Source organism: Caretta caretta, chromosome 7 (assembly GCF_965140235.1).
Source record: "Caretta caretta isolate rCarCar2 chromosome 7, rCarCar1.hap1, whole genome shotgun sequence".
Classification (NCBI taxonomy): Eukaryota; Metazoa; Chordata; order Testudines; family Cheloniidae; genus Caretta; species Caretta caretta.
The window spans coordinates 12,213,089-12,232,699 of record NC_134212.1 but is presented as its reverse complement, the minus strand read 5'-3'; the positions used below and the strand labels follow the sequence as shown (position 1 = coordinate 12,232,699).

The following is a 19,611-nucleotide window of genomic DNA, read 5'->3' as shown; positions in this document are numbered from 1 at the left end:
ATCCTGAGGCCCAGACTAGTGATCTGACACAAGACGAGGAGTCAGGAAATTCTTTGAGTTCTAATACAGGTCCTGGTGTTGAGTCCAAGGGATCTTGGGAAAATCCCTTCAGCCCAGATTCATCAAAGCTCTTGAGCATATACTTAAAGTTATGCATGTTCTTAAACACGACCAACTTCAGTAGGACTTAACCATATGTTTAAGTCCCAGTTAAGTCAGTGGGACCTTAAACCCATGCTTAAACCTCAGCATGTGCTTAAGTGCTTTGCAGAATCAAGGCCTTAACTTTTGTGTCCCAGTACCTCAAGTTGTAAAAAAGAGAAATAATACAGGAGTACTGTTTGAATTAACTGCTTAATTGATGTTTGTAAATACACTTAGAAGCTGAGAAGTGCCATATAAATGCTCAGTAGTAGTATCATTAATATAATGTCAACCAATTTTATTTCACTGTTAACATTCCCTCTGTTTTAGCTTCTGCTCCAGATTTCTCCAAGAACCCAATGAAGAAACTGATTCAGGTTCAGATAGGCAGCACAGTAAATTTTGAGTGCAAGCCAAAAGCTTCCCCTAAGGCAATTTGCTCCTGGAAGAAGGGAGGCGAGCTGCTACAGGAAAATGAAAGGTATTATATCAATAATGGTGTATTTGTTTTAATCTTACAAATTAAAAGATTATTTGTTTATAACCTGCAAATTCCTTTTTAAGGACAGCTAAGTAATGGTATCACTTTCAAATCCAAACAGTAACTGGGCAGAATCTTATCTAATATCAGTCTAGGTTTTAATAATTGATAATAACAATATCTAGCTTTTATATAGCCTTTATACCGTGTTTATTGCCATTCTATCTGAGAATATTCTGCTCTGGGATACAAGCATGCAGCTTTCATTGAAGTCAGTGGGCCAACTTCTGCTCTCTGTTTCACAGGAGTAATGGAGAACGGACTTTGGCCCAGGGCAGTGGCACCTTGGCAAGTCTATGTGAGACTTGGAAATGTACTGTAATTACAAAACCTGTAATATAACATGCAAATATTTGGACTTGCAAAATCTTTTAGACAAAATCTCTCACAAGTGGAGGGTAAGAAAAGAGGTTTGGGGTGAGAAATGTAAAGTAGTGTAACAGTGAGAATTTGGCTCAGAAACAAAAAACAGGAATAAATGGTCGATTTTCATCATGGCAAAAGGTTAATAGTGGGGTAGCCTTGGGTCCTGCACTTAAGACAGCTGTTGTTTAACGTATTTATTAATGATCTGGAAAAGGGAGTGACCAGCATGGTTCAAATTTGCAGATGACACAAAATTAGGTTAGTCCATTTTACTCCAGAAGGAGCTAATAAAGCTAGGCAGCTGGGTTGAACAGTGGCAGATGAAAATCACTGTTAAGTAATGCAGGCTAATACACATTGGAACAGAAAACTCGAATTGCTCATACACAATGTTGTAAATTTTAACTATAACCACTTAGGGAAAAGATGAGGACATCACTGTTTACAGCTCAATGAAAAAAATCTGTTCAACGTGCACCATCCATCAAAAGAAAAAACCCCCACAGAATTATGATGTGTAAAGAATGCGATATAAAATATTACAATGCTGTTACATAAACTGATGTTGTTCCCTTACCATGAATACTGTGTTCAGTTCTGATCACCTTTTCATAAAAATATACGCAGAAATAGAAGTGGATGAGAGATGGCTGATGAAAATGATTAGAAGCATGGAAAGGCTTTCATATGAGCAGAGACTGAAAAGATTAGGACTGCTTGATTTAGAGAAGAGCTAAACAAAATGGGTCAGAATAGAAGTAGATGACATAATGAATGGTGAGCAGAGGATTATCAGGCACTTTTGTATACCCTTTCTCATAATATAATGAAATTGAAAAGCAATAAATGGAAAACCAATAAAAGGAAATACTTTATTAACACAGCACATGACGAGCCTGTGGAGCTCCCTGCCACAGAATGTCATTGAGATCAAGCAGATTTCAAATAAAAATTAGGGGTGCAATTTTTTCAGAAGCTTTTAACGTTGACCTAACTCCGCTCCCCTTGAAGTCCATGGTAATTTGCTTCAAGGGCGACAGAGTAAGGCCAATGCTAAATGCTTTGAAAAATCCCATTGTATCATAAACGTCTAATGAGAACATCCACAGTTACCTTTTTTTATCCTATCTAATGCATAAAGAACGTGAACCCTCATGCTTTTGGGCAGAAACCAACTAATGAATGGAGTTTCCCCGGGGGCAGGTAATTCCATAATGTCCTTATGGCATCCTTTTCACAAGCAGCTGGCACTGGTCATGGTTGAGGGTAGGATACTGGACTGGATGGAGCACTGGTCTGATCCGGTGTGGCAGTTCTTATGTAAACGTCCCTGTTTCCTGAAGACAGAATTTAGCCTTAATTAGGAGTTATATTTGACTCAGTGATAGAGGTCCAGTCTGTCTGTCATAGTGTAGGGGAGACAGAGCCCTCACCTATGTTTGCCCTTTAATCCTTTGATGGGTGTGGAGAGAGTTGAAATATAGTTATGGAATTTTAAGTTTTCAAGGTCTCTCACCACTCCCATGCCATCCCTGCTGAATGAGTAATTAAAGAGGCAGCATTTTCTCACTGTGTGACAAGTGGCTCTGCTTACTACATTCAGACTTAACAGAGTCAAGAACCATCAGTCTAGAAGCAACAGACATTCTTGTAAATGCTTGATGTCTAACTAGTTTAGCAGGATGCACTGAAATATTCCAGAGACCAGATACATTTCCTGAGCAAACTATCTTCCTGCTTTACATATTTCAACCTCTCCTGTTAAAACCGAATATTGCATTCTTTTATTGGACTCCCACAGCATTGAGATACTCAGAATTGTTCATGCATGTGCTGAATTCCATGTGCACATAATCTGCATTTAAAAAAAAAGTCTGAAAAAATGTACACAGTTGTTTTACATATATAAATTAGTACATGGGCTTAAATTTACCACTGACATAAATGAATGAATTTTGCCCAATTATAACAGCATTGAATATGGCCTGGTGTTCTCAAAGTGTTGTGAAGTCTAAATGCTGGGTATTAATAATAATTAGTTCAGTAGTGGTACTATTACTATTGTAAATACAGGATGAATAAATATAACTGACTGTAAATGAAAAATGGAACAAAAGCATGTCCAAAACAATAAGAAAAATCACTGTGCCCCCTTGTACAAGATTATACAGAAACCAAATGATTAACAATAAGCAGTGCCAGCTAAGTAACTAAATGTGGGGCAGGGGGAGGGAGTTTTTATACTTTCTTGGTGACAGCTTTGTGGTTCATTTATACTTTGCTAAGAAAATAGACTGCTTCCTACAATAGTTAAATAAAGGCCCCACCTAAGAACAGGTATTCAAAAATTGTCAGATCAGTTTGCATTTGCCAGATCTTTTATGTGTTCAGTTAAAAATCGCACATGCTTAGTGGTTCAGTTCCACTGACTCAGAGCACAGGAAAATGCAGCTCTTTCTACCCTGGGAGAGTAGATGCAGAGGTACATTTGCTTTGTGTTTCTTAAGCCTTGGGGGAGCACTGCTGACCTCAGCATTCTCCCTTACACCTCACCATTTGCGTATAGCAGGTGCCCCAAGATGTGATCACAGGCAGGAAGAAAACCTTTGTGGGACACTTAGTGACAAGCAGAAAGAGTTCTGGGCTGGCTGAGAGCCATGAAAAAGGGTGGGCTGCAGAATGCGTTTGTTGTAACGTTCTGGCATCAAATGTCCTCGATCAAGTGAGGGAGGGGATGTGACTGTCAGTGGAGGTGCACTTGAGAGGCCTTAGATGAGCATAGGGAAGCTGTGCTGATGGCTTTGATTTTATGGGGTGGTTCAGAATGCTGATTCTAATTTCTTGTACGTATGCGTCCAGGGAACCTTGTTTACTGTGTTAGGTTTTGCAGAGCTTAACTTGCTGCTGGCAAGGTATTCTAGTTCAGGAGAAAATCACATGGTCTTATTCCTATAAAACTTTGCTAGTACTGTCACATTTTTGTTGGGAAATTAATTTAAATATTTTTAAACCCAGAAAATTGAGCAAGGTGTTTCATAGCTATTTTGTGGACGTGGCTCAGAGATGTTACCTTTATTATTTGTTACATACATCAAACTCGAGATGGACCAGAACCAAAAACCCAACACCCATGAGCTTTGAAGAGTCAGCAGCTTTTTGGTCTGTGCAATTCTCACTCCTCTCTTTACATCAAACACTGTTCTTACTTGTGGTCAAGTCTAAACATTGACAGGTGTAGGAGTATGGCATGATGTTGAGCGCACACCCTTACACAGCTTTGTACAGCCCCATACGTTTGCTTAGCTGGCTGCACACCCACCTGGGATCATGATCTCCTTTCAAATCAGTCTCTTTTCTTGTTGCTTATGCTTTCCACATGCAATTTCCCATCATCTCGAAATGTCACAGCATCTCATTGTCCTGTGAGTTTGTAACGTCGTACCTCAATATCCACCAAAATTTGCGAGGTCCCCTTCATAATTTGGCGTATTTCAACTATTGCATGTTTTCTATACCTCCTTCTTGCTCATTTTTGTAAAGCACAGCTTTGCATGCACAAACTCAGGGCCTGATACTGTTCTTGTGAGAAAAAGTCCCATTGATTTTATTGAGGAAAAAAGACCAGGCCTGTATTGAACATACAAAATGTCCCATCACCAAAAAATATATTGTGTACAAAGTACTGCCTGCCTAGATTTATGCACCTACTTGAAAACACAAATCATGGCTCTTAGATGTGAAAACTGATTTCAGCTGTAGCCCAGGGTATCTACAACTTCATTTTTGACAGCATGCTCTAAATGGCTTACAGAATAAATGTAATAACAAGCCAATAACCCTGGATTAATCTAATGAACTTGCCTTCAGAGTAGAGTGGAATTGTGAATCTTTGCAGGAGACACTCTAGTTCATTACTGTCTCCTGTGAATAATTGCAATTCAGGAATCTATTGCAATTCATGAAAGGGTTGTCACTATATACAAATTGCAGTTCAGAAAAGGTTTCCAATTAGTGGAAATTTTTTTCATTCACTCTCTTCAAATGAAGAAGTCTATATTAAAACAAACAAGCAAAAAAGATGATGCTAATATCAGGACTAGATTCTGCTCTTTGCCAAGCTGGTGAACATAGGGGAGGCAGGCAGGACAAGCCAACCTGGATTTTGGGCCCAGGTCTGGTGCAGAGTGCAGCCCTTGTTCTTCAAATATGCTCCACTAGTGCATGTTGGGAGAGGAAAGAGAAGGTGGGAAGCAGGCAGAGCTTTAGCTGTGTCCCCATCCATATCTCCCTACTGGCCAAATTAGTTGGTAAGATACAAGCTGGTAAGTAAGCTGGATCCTTCCCAGGGATGCAGTACACTATTTTCCCTTCCTGAAACTGCTTGGGAGGCTGGGAGCAACTATACACTACCCCTCTACATGGTGCTGAGTGTAAAGGCTCATTATAACCCCATATTGGTAAATAGGGCAACTAATCCTTCCACCCTCATCAGAACCTTATCCATATTAATTTCAGTGGGTCTTGTGGAAAGAGGGCCGCTCAGCTTGAGTGCAGGTGGCAGAACCTTGCCTGGTGTTAAACATATATTGGACTAAATTCTATTCTGTTACACTGGGGTAAATCTGGAGTGACATGTTTAGAGTGAATATGTTTTAATAAAGCTTATACTTGAATAATCAAAAAATACGCTGATAGTGTTTCAAAGTGTTCTCAGAATTTTGTGGTTTAATAATTTATATTTCTTTGGAAGTTGTAGCCACATTCCTTTTCTAAACATGTGAGATTTTCACTTTGATGTCATCGTTGCTTATATTTTTTGAATATTTTTGAATATTTGTTGCTGCATTTTCAGCTCATGGGAGATTTGGAGAACAACTCGTAGGTTTAATTGAAATAGCTAAAAATGTCTTGGAGAAAAAGCATACAATTTAAAAATGAATTAATATCTTCTGTACCAAAAAACCACTCAAAATGCGTGGAAAAAATAAATTCCTGTCAGCCTCTAAAAAAGTGTCCCTTTTTAGAGTGACTTGAATAAGGAATGCAGGGCCTTGGCGTGCTGGATTGAGAAAAGTGTTCAAGGCACAGGGCTCTGCATGGAAAATGGATCAGGATGGGATGGGAAGAATTAAATGAATTGAGTCATTGAGTCTGGCATTATTGCCAGAGCAGAGGGGTTAGTGGAAGACCTATTCTGACAGATAGGTGGCGGTAAAGCTGTGAGGGATAGTGAAGGCAAATTTGAGCAGTTCCAAATTGATACAGTGCCTAAATGGGATCCCGTGGTGGGATCAGAAGAGGAGTGTGATACCTAGTAGTGATCCTGGCATTTAAACCTCATACTCCTTTCCCTTTTTAAAGTGAAGTGTTCCTCTGCTGTAAGTGATGTAATCTTTTTAAGGGTTGCACAATGAGTTGCACAATGGGCATAAAAATTTTGATCTTGTTCTCATTTAAGTCAATAGCAAGACTCCTATTGACTTCAGTGGTGCAGAATCAGGCCCTAGGAGAGGAAGAGTCTGGTTGATTTTGTGGTTATCTGGTATAACAGCACAGGTCAGTTTGTATTCCCCATTGCAGTCATTGCTGGGCCCTAGCCTGCTATGGGCAGCCAAGAGCTCTGTCTTTTGCCAATTATCTCATGTTACAAGCAATGTTGCCAATTCGTGTGATTTTTATCGCAAGTCTTGTGATGTGTGGTGTTAACTGGAGAAGTTGGACGGTCCAAACCATTTGGTGGCACTTTGTACAAATTGTGCAATTTGACGTCAGTTAGGTCTTCCAGTGAGAACTCCTGCAGTGGGTGACAAAATCACCTTACTCTATACATTTGGTACGGGACAACTTTGGTGACAAGGCCTGTAAAAACTTCCTTAGAGATTGTTTTATCAGCAGTTCAGTCATAAAGCAATAGACTTGGCCGCTTTGATTCAAAGTTAAACATAGTTACAAATAAAAAGTCTGGCTCTTCTTTCGGTTGCATTGGAGCCACTTCAACTGACCATGGGCAGATCAGTGCCCTGCCTCTAGTCTGGGGGAGGGGGAAAGAGCCAGAAGGGAACAGAAATAGCTAGAGTCTAACGCCTAGATTCCCAAAGTAATGTAGGTGCCTTACACTGAGTCCCAGTTTTAGGCTCTACTACAATTCACAGAATTCTCCCTGAATCCTGTAGGTGCCTAAATTCACTTGGCACCTAATTTTTTTGGTGGTAAAATGTTCCCTTGGGGCCTATGTTTCTGTTTCTGGGCATGCACTGTGCTGCCTCACTCTAGGCATCCGGGAAGACAAATGTTTGCCGGAGAGAAAGAGAGAGTGAGCACAAGAATGAGAATGACTTTACAGCCTCATGGTTAGAGCACTCACCGGAATGTGAGAGACCCAGGGTCCAGCCCCCTGCACCAGTGACTATTTAATTGTTTATCCATAGTGGAACTGCTTCAAGAGGAGAGACTGAGGGAGCCCCACATCAGACTATTCCATAACCCAGTGGTTAGAGCACTCATCTGAGAGATAGCTTGTCCTTATTTAAATCCTTTCTCCCCCTCAGGTGGCAGGTGGACTTGAACTGGGGGGCTTCTACATCCCAGGTACCTGAAACACCAGTCTAAAAGTTATGAGGGAGGTCCACTCCTCCCCTTTCCCCTACTTTCTTGCAAAAAACCCATTGGGTGCCTAACTCCAAAGAAGGTTCACAACTGAGAATTGGTAACAGAGGTAGGTGACTCCCCGCAGCCTGGTGTTAGGCATCCGTCTCCATGAGAGAGCCTGGGCCTAGCACGCACCCCTCTCATTGGCATCTCCCATTGGCTAGGTTAGGTGGCTCCCCGTTCAGTGTGCTGGCTTTTGTCAATTGCAATCTAAGGAGCATCTCTCTCCCCATACATTGTATAGGGAGTCTAAGTCCCTAACTGAGGCTTTATGAATCACATTCAGTTCCTGTGATTTTCTAGGTGCCTAAAACTTAGGCCTTGTGACACTCAGCATCATGAAGCCTATGTTTCTTTGTGAATCTAAGTATAAGAGAATAGTAGTGAAAAATTATTTTCACCCACAAGTCTTCCAAATAAAATAGACACAGCATAATGCTGGTAGAGTTCCCATGGAATAAGAAACTGTCTTCATATGTTCTTGGTCCATCCCCAGATGAAAGGCTTCTACTCAGATGTTAGAAAACTCATGCAAGTTACTCCAGGTTTACACTCTTGCTTTCCACCCATCCACTCGCCACTCCACCCCCCAGGAATCCGATCATTCTGGAAAATACCATGAATTGTTGAATTTTTAAAATGATAAATAACCATTTGAAATGTTAGTGACTGCTGCCAATAAATGGCTACAAAAAATTCTCTCCTCTAAAGAAATGTAGTCAATCAGAATAAAACAAGAGAAATGGATTGATTTATTGTCTCTATTAGATTAACAACTGAACTATCCGGGAAGCAGTGACTCTGAAAAAGACTTGGGGTCATGGTGAATAATCAGCTGAACATGAGCTCCCAGTGCAATGTTATGGCTAAAAGGTCTAATGCGATCCTTGGATATATATAAACAGGAAAACCGAGTAAGAATAGGGAGATTACATTTCAGAAGTATTTGGCGCTGTTGTGACCACTGCTGGAATACTGTATCCAGGTCTGGTGTTCCCAGATTCTTAGGATCATTCTAGAATCAGTACTACTAGCTGGTTCTAAGCCTCTGGCTTCACTGTTTATTGCAAACTTTGATTTATCTTTTGATTGGAAAAGTGTTAATATTGGTGGCTTCAAGGGGAAAAAGAGCAGAGTAATAACAGTAAACAAATGTATCTTTTTCAAGGGCTTGCTCATGTCGATTCCATTCTAGGTGTCTGTGCACGGTCATCAGAGATTTTTGCTTAGCGGTATCTGTAGGGCCAGCTGTGGTGCCTCCTTGAGTGCCACGCTTGTGCGCTGGTATATCAGGCACCACTTGCCCTACGCCCTCTCGCTTCCTTCTTATAGCCCATGGTGGTTAGTCGGAGCGCCTTTCCTTGCATTGCAAGGGCTAGAGGTTTTGTCTCTTCTGACTTCGAGCCTTAGGGCCTTGTAAATAGCTTTAGTAGTTAGTGTTAGGTAGTTAAGTGTAGTTAGAAGTTTGAGTCCCAACAGGGACTTTGCCCCAGGCAGGGCATGCCCTGGTCTCCAGGGTTTAAGCCCTGTGCAGACTGTAACAGACCTATGCCTGTAAGGGACCCCCACAGCAGCTGCCTTAAGTGCTTGAGGGAATCACATGTGAGGGACAAGTGTCATATTTGTAAAAGTTTTTGACCCAGGACTCAGAAAGAGCAGGATATTCATTTGCAGGCTCTCCTCATGGAGGCTGCCCTTCATTTGGCTTCTGAGCCATCCCGCCAAGACTTGCCTATTATCTCGGCCTCAGTGTGCAGCGCATCCCCGGCACCACTCCCCATCGCCAGTGCCCAAAAAGAAGAAAAAGAAGCATGGTCCCCAGCACCGAGCAAGAAGGGCCGTGGGACATTGGGCAAAGGACCCAGTTCAGGCCGCCCAGCCACTCTGGAGCCACGTACACGTGCTTCCCCAGTCGGGGCCCTTAGCGCTTTAAAGAATCCATCACTGACTCCCGGAAGTGGTAGGGGACCCAAACTCCTGGCGGCATCAACACCATCCCAAGCTCCCCCGGTGCCAAGAGAGCAGAGGCCTCTTCTCGCACCGCCAGTACGACATGTGCCGCAGGAAACGTCAAAGGCTTCCCACAAGGGCAAGCCAGCAGCTAAGACCCCTCAGGGGGTAGTAGAGCACTGCCAATCCCCCAAGAAAAGGCAGCGCCCTCCTCCACACCACAGATATCCACAGTTGCAGCCCAGATCCCCTGGGGTTCGCCCTTGATCACCGGCACCATGATTGCAGTCCCTGCTGTCTTGACACGGATTGCGTAAGGGGAGGCACCAGTCTCCATATTGCTGGCACTGTTTGCCCTCCCACCGGTTGTCCTCTTGGCGCACCTCTCAGTCACCCGCCCCGGGGGAGTGCTCCCTGTCACGACTCCGGTCCCCCCAGGCCCGGCACCAGCCCCTTCCATACCGGCAACGATCCGCTCACTCCAGGCACTGGTCTCCGGCGGTGACAGTCAGCAGGCAGACTCAGGCAGCGACGGTCCCTCCGTGGTCACTGGAAGGGGATCCCTCCAACACATAAGGGCAGTTCAGCTCCTCACCCGGACTCCACTAGCATGATTGGGCTCCTGTGGCCGCATCAACATCGATAGCACCACCTTGGCAGCACAGTCAGAGGCCAGCGCAGTGGCCGGATTGGAGCACATGGGGCATGCTGGTCATGGCAGTGCCACCTTCACACTGCTCATCTGCCACTGCCTTGGAGCAATGGTTGGCGGCACCGATGGCACAGGGCTCTGTGCATGAGGCGCGCTCGGATGTCGTGGTAGAAGAGACTGCACCCACCCCTAAACCTCCCTCCCCTGTGGGGGACGATGCCCCAAGGCCTCCCGCACTGGTACAGTTGTTGTTGTCTTCGTCCCTGGACAAGGTAGTCGCAGGACCCTCGGGGGCCAGCCCTTCTGATGACTTTAAAGAACACCAGGCCCTGCTTCAACAGGTGGCCGAGAACTTGGGCCTAGAGGTGGAGGAGATGGCCAAACAGGCAGACACCTTGTTCAACATCCTCTCATCCTCTACCCTGATCCGTGTTGCATGACTAAGGCATGACTGGGTCTTCAAAATTGCCAAAGCCCTCCGGCAAACCCCGTCTTCCATCCCTCCCACCTCGAAAAACGCCGAAAAGAAGTACTTTGTCCTGGCCGAAGGGTTCGAGTACCTTTATACCCACTCACCTCTGGTCTCGCTTGTTGTCTCTGCAGCCAATGAACAAGACAAGCAGGGGCACACCAGGTCAACTCCCAGAAATAAAGAGGGCAAAAGACTGAACCTTTTTGGGAGAAAAATGTATTCCACTCCCAGCCTGCAATTCCGGGTGGTGAACCATCAGGCGGTCTTGGGCACGTACAATACCGCTGCGGTGTATTACATCAACAGGCAGAGCAGTGCCAGGTCTTCAGCCCTTGGTCAAGAAGCTCTTCGCCTTTGGGATTTTTGTGTGTGGCATGCCATTCATCTGATAGCCGCACACCTGCCTGGAACCAGAAATGTCCTGGCGGATCACCTCAGCAGGACTTTCTCCTCTCGCCATGAGTGGGCACTCCATCCAGAGGTGGTCAGCATAATCTTCCAGAGGTGATGGACTCTCCAGGTGGACTTGTTCGCATCCAGGCAGAACAGAAAATGCCACATGTTCTGTTCAATTCAGGAAATGGACAGAGGCTCCCTTTCAGACACCTTTCTCGTTCCATGGTCGGGGGCGCTGACGTATGCCTTCCCGCCAGTGCCACTGATTCACAGAGTCCTTGTGAAGATCAGGCAAGACAGGGCGAAAGTTACCCTAATAGCCCCCGCATGGCCTCGCCAGCACTGGTTCGGCACATTGCTGAGCCTTTCGGTAGCCGTCCCGCTGCAGCTGCCCCTCTGGCCAGATCTACTCTCGCAGATCTCTGGCAGCCTTTTGCATCAGAACCTGGTAGCGGTGCACTTGACAGCTTGGCTACTGCATGGCTGAGCGCGGACGAACGGGCATGCTTGGCCCATGTCCAGCAGGTCTTGTTGGGTAGCAGGAAACCCTGCACCAGAGCGACTTACCTGGCCAAATAGCAAAGATTCACATGCTGGGCCTCAGAATGGCATATTCAGGCCGAGCAGGCCCCACTACAGAAGATCCTGGATTATCTGCTGCACCTCAGACTCCAAGGTTTGTCCCTGTCATCGACCAAGGTCCACCTGGCTGCTATCTCACCTTTTCCATCCTGTGTTCCAAGGCAGGTCAGTCTTCTCTCACGACATGATGGCACAGTTTTTGAAAGATCTGGAGCATCTCTACCCACACGTCTGGGATCCCATCCCCCCCATCCCCCCCCCGGGGACCTGAATCTCATGCTGTTGAGGCTCATGGGGTCTCCATTTGAGCATCTGACTTCTTGCTCTCTCCTGATACTATCCTGGAAGGTTTTATTCCTGGTCATGCTAATGTCGGCCCGCAGGGTGTCTGAGATCAGGGCACTTACTTCAGAGCCGCCATATACGGTCTTCTACAGGGATAAGGTCCAGCTGCGACTGCACCCAGCATTTCTGCCCGAGGTCATTCCCCAGTTTCATACTGGCCAGGACATATACTTTCCTGTCTTCTTTCCAAAGCCTCATGCATCAGGTGAGGAGCACAGGCTACAAACCCTGGACGTCAGGAGGGCGCTGGCCTTCTACATGTATAGAATAAGGTTGTGCCGTAAGTAGACGCAGTTATTCATTGTGGTGGCAGACAGAATGAAAGGTTGTCCAATGTCTGCTCAGTGGATTTCGTCCTGGATCACGGCCTGCATACACTACTGCTATGAGCTGGCGAAAGTGCTTTCACCGGTCATTGTGACAGCACACTCGGCTAGGGCACAAGTGTCGTCAGCGGTCTTCCTGGCACAGGTACCAATCCAAGAGATCTGTAGAGCCGCTACCTGGTCGACTGTCCACACGTTCGTGCCTCATTATGTGCTCACCCGGCAAGCTCGAGACGACGTTGGCTTTGACAGAGCAGTGCTGCAAGCTGCAAGACCGTGAACTCCAAGCCCACCTCCATTGATACTGCTTGTGAGTCACCTCGAATGGAATCAACATGAGCAAGCACTCGAAGAAGAAAAAACGGTTACCCACCTTTTCATAACTGTTCTTTGAGATGTTTTGCTCATGTCCATTCCAGTGCCTGCCCCCCTTGCCCCTCTGTGGGAGTTGTCAGTAAGAAGGAAATGAGAAGGGTGTAGGGCTGGTGGTGTCTGATATACAGACGCATAAGCATGGCACTCAAGGGGGCGCCACAGTTGGCCCTACGGATACCATTAAGGCAAAAATCTCCGACAACCGTGCATGTGGACACACACACATACCTTGAAAGGAATGGACATGAGCAAACCATCTCAAAGAACAACAGTCGCGAAAAATATGGGTAACTGTTTTTTTTCTCCAGATATTTCTAGGCTTCTCCAGACTAGAAGAAGGGGATTAAAAACCACACAAATAAAAGCTGTATATTGTGAGTGTTGCCTTTCCTGGAACTGGCTGATACATTTAATTTTCCCTGCTATACGTAGTCTCATGAAAGATGCTAAAAGTTGGGTCTTACAATTGTGATGTGGTATCAAATTAAGGAAAATAAGATAATTGTTGATAAAAAGTTGAATGAATCTGATGGGGATCAGTGACTGGATTCATCTTGAGTAAAATTTGAATTAAGTAACTTTTATCTATGTTTGGTCTATGGTTTGAAACTCTGTGTGATCTGGAAAGGTAATGTATTTGCATTTACTTACCAGGACATCAATATGAATTTAATGATGCTAGCTTTCTGGTTGAATAATCTGCTTCAATTTAGCTGGAACTTGACTGATATATAAAAATCAGTGTTGACCTAGTTTCCTACTGATCCTTTGTGTTGAAGTGTTGTGTACTAGGGAAGTAATACATTTGTGTTTATTGTCATGTCAATAGGGGTCTAATTTTGTTGCTTTTTTGCTGAATAATCTAATAAATACAAAAAAGCAGTTGGGATTTAGCTTTGTTGTTATTTTAGTAATAAAACATTGTGATCTGAAGAGTAACAAGCTTGTGTTCACTTACTGTCTCATTATTGGGTCCTGGTTTCATGCTACAGTCCTGTCTGGGACTGAATAAACATAGGGTCCCCAGTAGCAAATGCTGAGGTAGGATCAGGGCTTTAATCATGTGTGTTTATGCAGGGGGGAGGGTGGTGGTCTAGTGAATAATTAGATCTAATTTAACTTGAATTCGATGGGTAAAATATGCAGTTTATACCTAGTTTTATGGTATGGGTCAGATTCCCTGAGCAAGCCACACTGGTCCTAGGGGAGAGGTGGGTGAACACAAAAGTGGCTTCAGCTGGTGCTGAGGACCCCTATCGACTTAATCCTGGACATAGTTTATTTTTGAGCAGCCTGGTGAGATAGAAATGCCCTGGCCCCAGATGCTTTCTGCCAGGAATGCCTCCAGTGCCAAAGGCTGGAAATGCTGTTGTCAGAGCTGCTATAAGAACTCCATGCTACCCAGGGATTACACAGGGGGAATCCTCAGATGGATGAATCAACAGGCTTTAGAGATGGGTTGTGTTGCCATACCCCTGGTCAGGTAGAGGATCAGGCCCTATGTGTTGAATTCTTCTTTGCTGTAATGAAATTCTCATGCGTGATTAGCAACCTGATTTTTATCAAACGGATACTGAACTACTTAGGGTGTCTTGAGGAGTTGGTGATGAGCTTATATTTATTGCATTGTCCATTATTGTCCTGACCTGATTATTATTTTATTGAAACCCTTTAAGTTATACCTATTGTGCCATACTGGGGCACAATCCAGACTAATGAGTAGCTGTGTTACCTCTGCCCTGCAACCTGTCATGCCCTTCACAACGCCTTGTTGCTGTAGCCTACAACCTGGACTGCTCACAAACAGCCTTCAGCATGTAAGTCACCCCCAGCTATGACTGTGTTATTGCAGCCAGCCAGCCAGCCACACCTTGGCTCTTGCCAGCCTTGGTTATGCTGCAGAGTGACCCCAAGACACTCCCTGTCCCAGATCTTCCCCAGAAATGTATGTCCTGTACTGCCCAGCCCTTTCCTGGACAATACAAATGTATTAAGTGTGCTGTTCCTTTAAGGGAATTACAAAATACATCTTAAAAAGAAAAGGAGTACTTGTGGCACCTTAGAGACTAACAAATTTATTTGAGCATAAGCTTTCATGTGCTACAGCTCACTTCATCGGATACATTCAGTGGAAAATACAGTGGGGAGATTTATATACACAGAGAACATGAAACAATGGGTGTTACCGTACACAGTGTAAGGAGAGTGATCACTTAAGATGAGCTAATACCAGCAGGAGAGCGGGGGGGGAGGGTGGGGGCGGGAGAAAACCTTTTGTAGTGATAATCAAGGTGGGCCATTTCCAGCAGTTCACAAGAACGTCTGAGGAACAGTGAGGGAGGGGGGGAATAAACATGGGGAAATAGTTTTAATTTGTGTAATGACCCATCCACTCCTAATCTCTATTCAAGCCTAAGTTAATTGTATCCAGTTTTCAAATTAATTCCAATTCAGCAGTCTCTCGTTGGAGTCTGTTTTTGAAGTTTTTTTGTTGAAGAATTGTCACTTTTAGGTCTGTAATCGAGTGACCAGAGAGATTGAAGTGTTCTCCGACTGGTTTTTGAATGTTATAATTCTTGACGTCTGATTTGTGTCCATTTATTCTTTTATGTAGAGACTGTCCAATTTGACCAATGTGCATGGCAGTGGGGCATTGCTGGCACATGATGGCATATATGGTAGATGTGCAGGTGAATGCATCTGAATGCATCCGATGAAGTGAGCTGTAGCTCACGAAAGCTTATGCTCAAATAAATTTGTTAGTCTCTAAGGTGTCACAAGTACTCCTTTTCTTTTTGCGAATACAGACTAACACGGCTGCTACTCTGAAACCTGTCAAAACACGTCTTATTATTTTAAATAGTTATCCAGACACTTCAACTTAAACACATTGGATTAGCTAAAATAATAAAACAAGTTCATGAACTGCACAGAGATAGTACAAGTAATGAGGCATAAAATGGTTACAAGAAAAATCAAGATAAAATGCTTATTGGTGCCTAACTTAACAAACGATATTAGATTCAAAACAAAGATTTCCTATCACATGCTTTCAATTGTCTCAGGGCCGGTCTACACTTAAAACGCTGCATCAGCACAACTGACCCTATGCAACTGTGCCATTGTAGCACTTAAGTGAAGGTACTCCTACACTGACAGGAGAGCCTCTCCCATTGGTGTAGCTAATTCACCTCTGTGAGAAGCTCTCCCATCAACATGGCACTGTCCACATGGTGGGGGGGGGAAGGGGTTAGGTCGTTATAACTATGTTGCTCAGGGGGGTAGATTTTTCATACTCCTGAGTGATGTAGTCATACTAATATAGGTCTGTTGTGTAGACCTGGCCTCACTGACCAAACTCTTTGGGTTAGGACCCCTCCCCCAGAGTCCGATGGCTGCTTCCTTTTTCTTTTTGGATGCAGAGAATGTGATGGGCAAGGAGAGAAAGAGGGATCTCTTGCAATGTCTGCCCCCTCTTATAGTCCTTTCCCCCCTTTGAGAAGCATTTCCAGCTGGGAGCAAGGTGACAGGCAGTCTGTGCAGAAGGAAACTCCATGTTGTTTCTTTGCTAAGATATAGATTTTTGCCCCAGCCCCTTTTCCTGCCAAAGAATGGCCCTTTAGCAGGTAATGGTCCATCAGCCTTTTTTACCCCTCTGCAGATGCACTGCTGTAAGATCTCCTGTGTAGCCGCTCTATGCCTGCAGGAGACGAGAAGTTGTTGAGACCAGGAACTTAGCAAGATTTAAAAACAGATTGGACCCTTATGTGAATATCGAGAGTTATCATAATGAATTTTGGAAGGGATCTTTAACCTCATGCTTCAGGGCTTAAGCCAGTCTCTAACTACCAGAGATCAGGATGACAACTAATGTTGGGGATAGATCACTAAGGGTTTCTTATACCTTTATCTGAAGCCTCTGGAGAGACAATAATGAACTATGTGGACTGATCCAGTGTGGTAATTCCTGTGTTCCCATCCTACCTTCCTATCCCCTGACTTATTGCCATATTTTCCCATACAAAGCCATGCCTCAGATTGTCTCATAAAGGGCATGGGCTGGCAGCTATGCATTTTCTCCTTCCTTCCCTGGTACTTGGAGGAGAGATTACTATCAAAGAGCCATTTCTTCTATATCTATGGAGGTGGAAAGAGCTGTCATTTTTGTTTTTGTAAAAAAAAAAATTACCTCTAATATTTTAACACCTTGGGCTTGATTATCAGTGAGACCTCAACTTAGCCTCCAGTTGTGACTGTGCAAGCTTGCACGTATATATACAAGTGTGCGCATTTTGACTGCACTCTTTCCTGTGCACTTGCAAAGGCAGAATGTTAATGCACCAAAAGTGCATGTGCAGATATTTGAAAATGGAATCTAGTCTCTGAAAATTAGGATCAAGCCTTTCTCTATTGTGCTGTATTGAAATATACTATAAATATGTGGAACACTAGAAAGCAGTCTCATTTTTATGTATTACAGCTAATAAGTACAACAAGGAGTCCGGTGGCACCTTAAAGACTAACAGATTTATATGACCATAAGCTTTCATGGGTAAAAACCGCACTAAACTGTAAGATTACCCATGAAAGCTTCTGCTCAAATAAATCTGTTAGTCTTTAAGGTGCCACCGAACTCTTTGTTGTTTTTGTGGATACAGACTAACACGGCTACCCCCTGATACCTGAAGCTAATAAGTAGAAATCTAGGTCACTTCTTGAAAGCCAGCCTGCTGGAAAGATATTTGCTTTGTTAGAAAGTGTAGATTTCTCTCTCTCTCTCTCTGTGAGAGACATAAACATATATATATGTTTATATATATATATAAACATATATATATATATATATGTTTATATTGTCTAGAATTACATGGAGATGGTGGTGGAGGTTAGCAGATACTTCAGGGTCTGTTCTCTTCATCAGCTGAGCTGTATCTGCTACCTTAGTCATTGAAAAAGTAAAGAGCTCGGTTTTTAATTTACCAATAAAGATTTTATTTTGACAATACAGTTTTTCAAGAATTGATTTGTTTAATTCTGAAAAATAATGTGATTCTTAAATATATCCAGTTTTAATAAGCTTGTTCCTTCATTATTTCAGACAAGCTTGACTTGCAAATAGCTCAAAGCACTCTAAATGTCATTTGTTTTAATTAAGCAATAGAGATTTTTTTTTTTACACCCTGATCCAATTTTCTCTTTTGCTTGATCTAAGGCCTTGTCAACACTGGATTTTTTTGCACTGGGATATCTACATCTACCCCTTGTGTAGAAGACACAGATTGTTATAGAGTCTAACAGTTCAGTAGATTGCTTCTAACCATGATTGAGAACATTCTCATAACACATTCTCTTGAAGTGTTTATAACTATCTATAAAACCAATGAATCATGTCTGTAACATGCTTAAAAATCTATTAATCATGTATTAACCCTTAATAAGTATGTATGTGCCATATAATATGAAGTGTGACCAAAAGGAACTAGCAATGGTGCAGCTCACTCCAGTTTCACACCAAGTTAAGCCACACTAGTGCAAATAGCTTTTTACCCAGGAGCAGTACATACCACTGAAGGTTTGCAGCTATATTGGGGTAGCTGTCCCAATCATAGGCACTGACTCCATGGGTGCTCTGGGGCTGGAGCACCCATGGGAAAAAAATAGTGTGTGCTCAGCACCCACCTTTTACAGCTGTTTGGTGGCACCCCAATTAGCTGATTGGGGGTGCCGCCAAAGAGCTGATCGGGGGCACCGCCAAATAGCTGATGGGGGGCTCAGGAAGGGATTGGGGGAGGGCAGAGAGTGGCAAGTGGGTGGGGGCCTCAGGGAGGGGGTGAATTCGGGGTGGGAAGAGGCAGAGCGAAGGCAGGGCCTTGGGGAAGCGGCGGAGTGGGGCAGGGCCCCAGGGTGGAGTGGGAGTTGGAGCACCCCTGGGCAAAAGTAAAAGTCGGCACCCATGGTCCCAATCCACCTCCCCAACACACAAATATGTAGTCAAGCGCTACGTGATTTCAAGAATCTAAATATATTTGTGATACTGCTTTTGCCAGATAAAGTGTTCTGAATCTAAGTGAACATCTTAAAAATCCGAATTTGTTTAATATATGCTTTCTCCTTCTCTTTAAAATCCTCTTATTATATCCCCCTCTACACATCTTTTTACAAATTAATCAGTTATTTTTCTCTTTCCCATTTTTGTTGACATTTTTTCTGATCCTAATTTTGTTTTTAGACTACATCTGTCTGTCCACTAGTATTTTGGATTCTGTTTGTACTCTCTGTAAAGGGTTATGTAAGGATTTAAATGGAAGGGATTTGTAAATAATATGGAAATATCATTTGCATACTGGTGCTGTTCATTGTGTTTATCACTGTGTTCTAAATCCCCTAACTGGAGTTGCAGTGAGGAGGGTATGCAGACAGGAAAAGAGATGTGGCTTATGTAAATAGGGGCAAAAGTATTGTAGAGGGAAACTAACCCAAATGTCCAAATTAAAGCCTCTTTGCCACCCATTTTCACCCTCGTATGTGAATATGTTTGGACTGATGCAGTATCTACACTAGCTCAGATATGCCAGGTTACGCTGCAACCCTGCTCTCGCAACAGCCATTATGAAAGCATGATATAGGGTAATAATTTTTTCTCACAATAAGGTGGAAACTAAAGCTGATTAGGAAATGATTTTTGTCTTCCACAAAGAAAAAGGTTAATGAAATGTTCATTGTTTAGTTTTCATTATTTTTCTTTGTAGGATTTTTTGAAGGTGCTGTTGAGATGCTGAAAAACCAAAACCAAAAATAATTGGTTTAAAACCTA

At 43.5% G+C, this 19,611-nt stretch overlaps 1 protein-coding gene across 7 annotated transcripts in view; it reads left to right on the top strand.

Moving 5' to 3' along the window:
* CNTN3 (contactin 3) overlaps nt 1-19,611 on the top strand; it is a 244,007-nt gene that overhangs the window by 183,199 nt on the left and 41,197 nt on the right. For all 7 annotated transcript variants that reach the window (XM_048856856.2, XM_048856857.2, XM_048856858.2 and 4 more), the window contains one exon: nt 475-625. In XM_048856856.2, coding sequence (XP_048712813.1) covers nt 475-625 — 151 coding nt within the window. The remainder of the gene's footprint in view (nt 1-474; nt 626-19,611) is intronic.